At 44.7% G+C, this 10,092-nt stretch overlaps 1 protein-coding gene across 1 annotated transcript in view; it reads left to right on the forward strand.

Annotated features, from left to right (window-relative positions):
- The window catches only part of MATN1 (matrilin 1, cartilage matrix protein), a gene marked incomplete at its 5' end in the record, with an annotated part of 11,442 nt that extends 4,569 nt beyond the window's left edge, over positions 1-6,873 (forward strand). The window contains 3 exons of the mRNA XM_009069544.1: positions 1,338-1,490; positions 4,410-4,490; positions 6,587-6,873. Of these exons, the coding sequence (XP_009067792.1) occupies positions 1,338-1,490; positions 4,410-4,490; positions 6,587-6,636 (284 nt within the window). The remainder of the gene's footprint in view (positions 1-1,337; positions 1,491-4,409; positions 4,491-6,586) is intronic.
- Positions 6,874-10,092: the final 3,219 nt, after the last annotated feature.

A 10,092-nucleotide genomic window follows, 5' to 3' on the forward strand; every position in this document is an offset into this window, starting at 1 on the left:
TTACTACAGAGTGACTGTGTGGAGATATTGCCTGACTATCCTGACTCATAACGAGCTTGGAACAACTCAGTCTAGGGTTCAGGTGAATTTTAGTTTGTCACCAGCTGGTTTTAGTTCCCACAGCCTCTCTGTCTCTTTGATTTGTGTCTGCTGGAGGTGTCTCTGCTGGGCAGGATGGAGTTGCACACACTTCCTTATGGGATGTACACCAGCCTAACCAGCTCCACACAAATGTGAAGTAACTCACAGGGAGAAGCTGAGGATGTCCCATCCTTGCAAGGTTAGAGCATCCTCAAGGCCAGGTTGGATGGAGCAACCTGGGCTAGGGGAAGGTGTCCCTGCCCATAGCAGGGGGTGGAATTAATCATAGAATCAAATCATAGAATCAACCAGGTTGGAAAAGCCCTCAAAGATCATCAAGTCCAACCTAAAATTAGAATTAGATGGTCTTTAAGGTCCCTTCCAACCCAAACCAGTCTGGGATTTGTCTGGGCTTGGCAAGGAAAACCAGCTTAGCATCAGTGGCACTCATGAGGTAAAGATGACTATGAGAGCTCCTTGGAGCATAACTGGAGGTGTAAGGCCAAGTGTGGCTTGGCCTTAAGGCCTGGAGAAGAAAAAAGGAAGAAATAAACCAATAAACAGAGCAGAAACACAGGTTAAGGAGTAACCATGGACTCCTAGGCCAACTCCCTAAGAAGAAACTTCCTTCAGTTTTGCCTGTTACAGAAGGAGAGCACATTGGCCATAAAGTGATATATTTCTATGTCTCAAACCCATGAAATATTAATACCTTGAGCTCTGCCCCTTCCTGCCCTGCTGAGCAGGTTCCCAGGCTCTGCCATCTCAGTGTTAAATGGACACAGCCCATGTGGATTCACTCATAAATTGTTCAATCCTTTCCTTCCTTTTAACTTCAGTCTCCACCACTAGATGGGACTCAGGGCCAGAACATAATCATAAAGGTCAGGCAGGAGCTCGTGCAAAGCCAATGTTTACAAAGCAAAGTGACATGCTATGTGGCTGTTCAGCTCTCAGAAAGCAAAAGGTCCTGATAAACTGTATTTGTAGAATTTATTTCTCTGTGATGTTAAGATTTTATGCCTTGTCTCTTCCTCATCTCTCATCCCTGCACAGAAATCTGCAGTATCTGCCCATAAGTTATTTCTGGAGGATAAGTAACTTAGAATGAGACTTGGGTTAATTTCCTAGTTAACATCTGCAGAGTTGTGTGGAGATTGAGGGACCAGAAGTGCTAAAGGATCTACAGCCTGGCAGGGGGATGGGACAAGCACAGCTTCATGGTTATCCCACTGACAGGATCCCATTGCTCCCAGGTTTTAGGATGTTTGCTGTGGGAGTTGGCAATGCAGTGGAGGATGAGCTGAGGGAAATTGCTTCAGAGCCAGTAGCTGAGCACTACTTCTACACAGCTGACTTCAGGACCATCAGCAAGATTGGGAAGAAGCTACAGATGAAGATCTGTGTTGGTGAGAGTTGGGGACTGGGGAGGGAGAAGGTCACAGCATTTGAAGGCTGGAAGCTGAAGGATGAAAATATCCCTTTAGGTGGATGTTCCCAAAACCTCTCTGTCCTCAGTGTATGGATTTGGCAGAATACATGAAAGGAGACATCAACATTTTGGGTGGTTACCTGAATCACAGTCACACCTTTACCTCAGCCCCTCCCCTTGCACAAACTGCCTTCTCCTTCCCTTTTTCTCCCACTTTATCCCCCTTTCTCTCCAGAAATTATGAATTCAGGCTGTCCCAGACCCTGAGAATAGCCAAAAGTGACATAAGGAGAGAAGAGATCTCTTAAAAGAGAAGCCAAGGCCATTTATTTGGCTTAACATGAAGATCAGCCCAAAACTGGACCTGAGTTGAAGCTCCCTAACCACTGGCTGCTTCTCCAGCCAAACAGGCACCACAGGAGGGACACATTTCTACTTGAAATAAGCATCTGGTGTCTTCTAAATGACTTGTAGGTGGCTAAATTTGGGCAACATGAATGCTAAGTTGCTCATTCTGGATAGTGCAGTGCAGCAAAGGCTGAGAGAGGACTGAGAGGGAGATAGACGTGACCAGAAGAGGTAAAAAGAGCACAGAATTTAAAGCATGTTGAGCTGTAAATAACTTGAGTCTAAAAATGATTAAAAAAATGAACTCTCAGGGTTATTTTAGATTCTTATTTTGAAGGAATCCTATGCCTCTAATGGAATATTGGCCCTTGGTAGTGCAGCTGCTTGCTCAGGCAGATCATAGCACATCCCAAACACTCAGGCTTCATTTAAGACACTGAATACCTTTCAGCATGGCTCAGAGCTGCACTGCCAAGCTCATCAGGAACCTGGCACAGCCTTGTCCAGGTGCTCCTTTATCCTGCCAGGCAAATATTTCCTTCCAGTTCCAGCAACAGAACTGCACACAGCTCTGATGAGGCTCATTAGATCCCAAGAGAGTTCTGCCAAGCTCAGCTCGACTTCCCAACCTGCTGTTGAGTGCAAATAGCCCCACTCAGTGCAGAGATCTCCACTGCTCTCATGGCATGAGGAGATGCTCTACAGCATCAGCTGGAGGAAATCATAGGGTGGTGAGACTCTGGAACAAGTTGCCCAGGGAGGTTATGGATGGTCCAACCCTGGCAGAGTTCAAAGCCAAATTGGCTAAATCCTTGAGCAACCTGCTCTGGTGAGAAGTGCCCCTGCCTAGGGCAGGGGGTTGGGGCTGGATGATCTCTGATCTCCATTCCAACCTCTAAAATTCTGTGCCAAATATTGTGCCAAACCCAAGAGAGATCCATGTAACTATTAGTGGGCTAGCAGTAGTTGACAAAAGGTACTCAGGAATTTAGGGGGTTTGCCTTAGGAAAATTAGACTGGGATCTTTGCACCCATCCTGGGGCATCCTGTTCCCCAGATTCCTAAAGATGGGATACTCCTTTCTTCCTGGAGATATCTGAGAGGGACAACACCATCCAGGGTTCTGTGGCTGCAGAGCCTGGGATCAGATTTGCAAGGCATAGACCCTCTTTACCATGGCTCCTTTAAAAACTAGGAGTCAATCCAAGAGGAAGATGATGGAAACTATATGAACCCCCAAGATATTGTATTTAAATCCCTTTCAAGAAAGCAAACACATTTAGGCTTCAGCATTCAAAAAGCAAAAGGAAAAGCGAATTTCCCAAACATTATTTGCTTACAAAAAAACCCAAAAAATCAATTTGGGTAAATATATTAACATTGGAGTATTAAAATCAAAAAGAAAGGAAAGGAAATATTTGCCTTTGTTGGATTTCCAGTGCCAACTTGTATTTCTCAGCAAATAGCTGGAAATCTTCTGCTAATATCCAGCTTTAGTTTGCTCATGACTGGGTTAATCCCAGTGGGTTTTGTGCAAGTGATGTCCTTTCCTTTCACAAGTCTTTCTCTATTTCCTCCTTCCACTGTGGTTTGTCAACACCTCCTTGCTTTTCCCACCCTTTTTTACTCCTATTCCAGTTGAAGTTCATTTTTCTTGAATAAGATATATCAATTATTGATATAAATTAGCAAATTATTAACTGAATGTTGAGGCAAAACTCAAACAGGTCTTGATTCTCAGGTGGTAACCAATGTCTCTGACTTTTATGTGCTGTTATTGAGGAGACAGAGGTGGTTTTGAGGGCTGAATTTAGTCAGATTCAAGTTTTGGGGGCAAATTTTAAGTGTCAGGAGTAGAACCCAGTGGAATTTCAGGAAAATGGAAATCCAGAAAGGCTTTTCATGCATGTTCTGTCTATGCAGCAGGAAAATGTGAGGTTCTGTAGTCATCTGAGATTGGAGTCAGAATCATAGAATCAACCAGGTTGGAAGAGACCTCCAAGATCATCAAGTCCAACCCTACCATGGTTACTAGACCATGGCACTAAGTGCCACATCCAGTCTCACCTTGAAAACCTCCAGGGATGGTGAATTCACCACCTCTCTGGGCAGCACATTCCAATGATTCATCACTCTCTCTGGAAAAAATCTCTTCCCAATATCCAACCTAACCCTCCCCTGGCAGAGCTTGAGTCTGTCCCTCTTGTCCAGCTGCTGGTTGCCTGGGAGAAGAGACCAACCCCCACCTGACTCCAACCTCCTGTCAGGGAGTTGCAGAGGGTGCTAAGGTCTCCCCTGAGCCTCCTCTTCTCCAGGCTGAACACCCCCAGCTCCCTCAGCCTCTCCTCATGGCACTTGTGCTCCAGTCCCTTCCCCAGCCTTGTTGCTCTTCTCTGGACCTGCTCCAGCACTTCAAATTAGGTTTTGATTTCCTTCCTGTTTCTGACAAATCAAATAAGAATTGTTCTATTTCCCTCGTCTCAGTTATTTTTACATCCTTTATTTTTTTGTGCCACTTAACTCAACTCATTGATATTTCAACCCACAGAGGAAGATCCATGTGAATGTAAATCTATTGTGAAGTTCCAGACCAAAGTAGAAGACCTCATCAATTCATTGCAGCAAAAATATATCCTTTGGAAGTTGTCTCTTGATATTTCAACCCACAGAGGAAGATCCATGTGAATGTAAATCTATTGTGAAGTTCCAGACCAAAGTAGAAGACCTCATCAATTCATTGCAGCAAAAATATATCCTTTGGAAGTTGTCTCTGTCCAGAACTTGGGTTGGCATGTGCTTTCTGGAGACACCAGTGGGGAAAATCTCCTCCTGGGGGAAGGAGGTTGGGGAGGTGCTCAGGAAGCTGGAAACAAGACACTTGGGCTACTGGATGTAGCACTTAGTGCTCTGGTCTAGTTGACAAGGTGGTCATTGGTCAAAGGTTGGACTCAATGACCTTGGAGGTCTTTTCCAGCTTCAATGATTCTGAGATTCTGGGATTCTGTGAAGGTGGGTCATGCATGGGACTGCAGTCTGCAGGTCCTGTGAGGGCTGTGAGCAGCACTAGGCTGTTGGTAGACAAAACTACTGGTGCACCTCTACAGCTGATCCTCTCCCCCATTACAGCTCCCTGGATGGAATTCTCTTTGTGATGGTCAGTGTCTTCAGAGCAAACATCCAAGCTGCTGCCTAAATTCCTCCACAGACTGGTGGGAAAGGGAGGCTCCTACAGCAAAACACCTCTGACTGGAGAGTTGGTGGTGTGAATAATTCAGATGGATAGATCTAATATCTGGCAGGCCCAAATATTCAACTGATAAATCCAAATGGGTAGATCCAATATCTAACAGGTCCAGATATCCAATGGATAGATCCAGATGGAGAGATCTAATATCTGGCAGGCCCAAATATTCAACTGATAAATCCAAATGGGTAGATCCAATATCTAACAGGTCCAGATATCCAATGGATAGATCCAGATGGATAGATCCAATATCTGGCAGGTCCAGATATCCAATGGACAGATCCAGATGGATAGATCTATTATCTGGCAGGCCCAGCTGGCTAAAACTCTGTTCCAGGAGATAAAATCTCATGTAGCTGCTCACTGCAAACATCTCCAGTGAGGTGAGTTGGATCCCATCTGAACAGAGCTGATGGGACTTCATCCTACCATGCTTGGTCCTGTCATAGTGTACAAAGACCATGAATGAGTGATTGAAAGAGAATCAAGAGAAAGGAAAAGTTGTAAGACTCCAACTTCTCCTGGAGAGAGGAATTCCTGAAGCCTTGGGGTGGCTCCCACAGGGCTGGGGAGATATTTCCCTCCTGAGAATAAGGAGAGGATGTAATCTTGAAAGCAATGTTGGAATTTCTTCCCACATTTTTGTGCTCTGCTCTGGCAGTCACACACTTTAGTTTCTCTTCTTTAACTCCAATTGAGTGAAATCCATGACTTTAGTTATGCAAAAGGTCAGAGCAAATCAGTGCTTCTCACCCAGTGGTTGCTGCTCCCAAGCACATCATGCAAAGCAATTAGTGGAAAGAGCAGAAAATTGCCAGGACACACAATAGAACTCCAAAAAAAAGCACTTTGTTCTGCTCTTTAGACAACGTGAACTCTTGGAGGTCAGGAACTCCTGATCAGTCCATCCAAACACTCTCCAATCAGTCTCACTTTTACTCTTCCTTTCAGAGTGAATGTATAGGTGTGTGACTCTGTATGTGTGTGTGTGTGTATGGACATTTTCTACCTTCCATAGAAGTTCATCAGCCTCAACAGCTCTGGAAATGCCAGAGTGGGTGATGACAGATTCCCTCTGCTACCTGTTCCCAGCGAGGCAGCACCAGTCCAATCTTCATCTGTTCTACCAGTCAGGGAGGACTGGAACATTGATCATAGAATCCCAGACTGGTTTGGGTTGGAAGGACCTTAAAGATCATTTCATTCCACCCCCTGCCATGGGCAGGGACACCTTCCACCAGCCCAGGTTGCTCCAAGCCCCATCCAACCTGGCCTGGAACACTCCCAGGGATGGAGCAGCCACAGCTTCTCTGGGCAACCTGTGCCAGTGCCTCAGCACCTCACAGGGAACAATCCCTTCCTCACATCTAACCTAAATCTCTCCTCTTTTAGTCCAAACCTTTTCCCCTTGGCCTAGCACTTTCCCTGTAAAGTCACTCTCCCAACATACACTGATTTTTTTCTCCTTAACTCTTGCTCACTGGAAGCTGTGGCCAAAAGGATTGAAGCTCTGGAGAACAAGATCATCTAAGACCCCAACATAGTATTATTTACATCCTTCCAAATGTAACAGACCTAGAATTCCTTCACTTGGAGGCAGCTGAGGCACAGTGCTCTGGGCAGCTTGTATTTGTTAAAGAGTCTAGTCACCTGCATTTGTTTTAAGGGAAGAAATATAGCAGTAGAGCAGACATTGTATAACAGAGCACTGTGTGTGACCCAGAGCTAGGCCATGCTAATGTTTGTTGCATCCTATAGAGTGCCTATAACAAAAGAAACTGGAAAGATTTGGGGGTTTGATTTCAAGCTTAATATATGTGTGTGTTCATAAGTACTTGATATTGATTTCTGTGAAGCCTTGCTGTGTTTCTTCTGCAGCTTTTGTTTCTTATGCATGAGCTAATTTAATTTAAAGGTCCAAGGGACTTCAAATCACCTCAGATGCTGAGTGGAAAATGCCAGAGCTGATCACCTTATGGTTGTAACCATGAGGAGTTTGTCAGTAAGTAGGTGAAACAGAGCAATGATCCCTGAGTGGTGCTGCAGGTAGGATAGGCTAAGCAAGACTGTGCTGCTCATTGGGTTTATCCACAGCTGTTGCACAATGGAGAAGGAATAAAACTCAGCTTTCCCAGCCAGTGAATGGCCTTGCAGTGTCTCAGTGTCTGAGCACCTGAGCTACATCTCTTCTGGAGAAGTCCTGATGCTGTGCCATGAGCTGTGGCTCTGTGTAACACAGGGCAGTGCTGTCACTCCAGCCCAGGAGATATGTCCCTGCTCCTCAGCTCTCTGGTCTCCACATCCTCCACTGGAGCATCATCAGCACCAAAAACACATGGAACTGCTGCTGGAGCTGCTGCTGGAAGCAGTGCCTTGATTGCTGTGTTGACCAGCACTGCTTCCTTCTTCTCCCACACCTCTAAGCACCTTCAAGTTCATCTCAAGACCTTTAAGACTCTGCTCCTGGATTCCCAGCACTGGCAAGACCAAGAAGCAATGTGGACTGGAAGCACCTGAGGCTGCCTGTCTCCTGCAGCTGTATCCTGGCCAGGCAGGGAGGGACAGGGCTGTGGTTGTCCATGGCCTGATCATGCCCCATTGAATGTGAGCACAAGGCATTGATTGGCTTTGGAGGGGGTTTCTGGTTTATTTTTTGTATCAAAATATTTATACTTGAGACTATGTGCAAAGCTTTTCAGAAGATCATGGCCTGTTCAGGAATGTCACCACAGCAGATGTGTTTGGGGGGAATATTAAAAGTTTGCTGTAAAATTTGAAGAGTGGATTTCTTCCTCTGGGTGAAATTTCAGGTAATTCCCTAACAACACCTTGTTAGTGGGTGGGAAAACCTTCAGCTCAGTTCAACCTCTTAATTCAATGCAAGAGTAGAACCAGGTCCCTAGAGAAAGTGAGAACCTTCTTTCAAAACAAAAAGCTTCTTTTACAAAAAAAATCATCTCTTGGAGGCACAGGGGTGAGTCAGGCACTAACTCAAATCCTGAACTTGTAGGGATAAGACTTCTCTCCACTCCTTTCACACAGATAAAATCTAGAGCTCTAAGCCTGAGCTTCTCATGTCACATTTGTGTCTCAATAGAGACACATCCTACAGGGCAAACTCAATGTGCACATTTTAGAGGCAACACCTGAGTCTACTTCTCTTTATAAATGATAACAACTCCTTCAAACTATGCAACTAACCTAAAAACCTCACCCAGGGCAAGAGAGTCACCTCTGCTGCCAAGATTATATCTTTCTATATCTATCTAGATACCATTAGACAGATAGGAGGAAAAGTTTTCCCTGTCAGGGTGTTCAGGCACTGGGATATTGCTCAGGAAGGTGGTGGAGTCACCATCCCTGGAGGGGTTTAAGAGGCATCTGGAAGCACAGGAGGATCTGGTTTAGGGGTTACAGCAGGGACAGGTTGAGGGTTGGACTCAATGATGTGAGAGGTCTCTTCCAATCTTGATGGTTCTATCATTCTATATCTGGTTTTCCCTAGGTCTCCTTCCTAGTTTATCTCCATATTTCTCTATCCTATGGTTATTACTCACTGAAAACCTCAATCCAAACAAAACTTTTGGCATCACCAGGTCCTACTTCCCACAGTAAAATCCTCCTCAAGGAACTCAACATCAGAGAGGGCCATAAATAGCAACCAGAAAAGAAAGTTTTTCATTCCAGTGCTCCACAATGACAGAGGGGCCAAGATATATTGTCAGGCACAGAATTGCTTCTGTAACTAATATTTTGTTTTATGTTACAGATAAAGCAGAACTAAAGTAATTAACAATTCTTTTTCCTCCCCTCTCACTTCTCCTGGCTTAAAACAACAAAGGAGCTCTTGCATCTCCAAAGTCAATTAGTCACTGGGCTAAAACATAGGCTTTTGACGTTGTAATTAGGCTTCATTAATGGATTGCCAACGGGCAGCAAGATGGAAACCAGCTAGATGAGGCTCTCTTTGCATTTTCTTTCAGCTAATTACATGCTTATCTTGCAAACAAAAGATGCTGCACACAATGAAAAGAAAACACTGTGTGTCCCAAATTGTGGAGTGATGAGCTCATAGAAAAGCTCCTTGCTGCAGGTTGGGAAATGATCCTTCTTCTAGGTATGGGACTTGTTTTCCCTCTCTTTGCTGCTGCATCCTTAACCAGGTTGGCCTGAGAGGTGGTAGGTGCCACATGCCTGGAAACATTCAAATTCAGCTTGGATGGGGCTCTGAGCAATCTGATGTGGTTGATGACCCTTCTCATTGCAAGGGGTTAGACTAGATGACTTTTAGAGATCCTTCCAACCCAAACCAGTCCATGATTCTATGATCCTACATATGACTAGTCCTTCTCTCCATGTTGCCACCAAATCCCAAGTTCCTTCAGACCTTCCAGCAAAATGATTTATCCAATGTTCTCCTTGGGGTGTGTAAAACATCCTTGACCACTTTTTCCTTACCTCCCCTTGGGTGCTGAGTGTGAAAGCTGAAGCCTCCCAAAAGCAGGAGGAAAGCTGTGCCTTCCAGCAGAGTTTTACCAACACAAACCCTCTGGGGAAACAATTTGCTCCTGCAGGTCATTGATATTATAACACAGGGCCATGAGTAATCAGAGCAAAAAGTGCTTTCAATTAAACCAAGGCCTTCTAGCTTGGTTACATCTTTCAACAGCAATTTGTCCAAATAATGTGGTGTAATTGCTGCTAATGAATGGGTAGGTAACAGAGCAGTTATTAGGATGGTTTTTCTCCAAGCAACATCAGGCACTGAAACCTCTCTGAGGCTGTATGGATTTACTGCTCCTTGGGAAAAACACAGAGCTTCCTCTACTTGGTCCTCTGAGGTAATTCAGTGAAGAGACAGTTTAAGGTGCTGGGAAATTTATGTGCTGCAAATTATGATTTCTCCTTTTACGTTCAACTTGGGAAGAAGCTTCAACAAGCCAAAATACACTAGCAGTGTAATTCTTTTAGGGATGAACTTGCTAAG

The sequence above is a fragment of the Acanthisitta chloris genome, unplaced genomic scaffold (genome assembly GCF_000695815.1).
Source record: "Acanthisitta chloris isolate BGI_N310 unplaced genomic scaffold, ASM69581v1 scaffold5672, whole genome shotgun sequence".
Taxonomy (NCBI): domain Eukaryota; kingdom Metazoa; phylum Chordata; class Aves; order Passeriformes; family Acanthisittidae; genus Acanthisitta; species Acanthisitta chloris.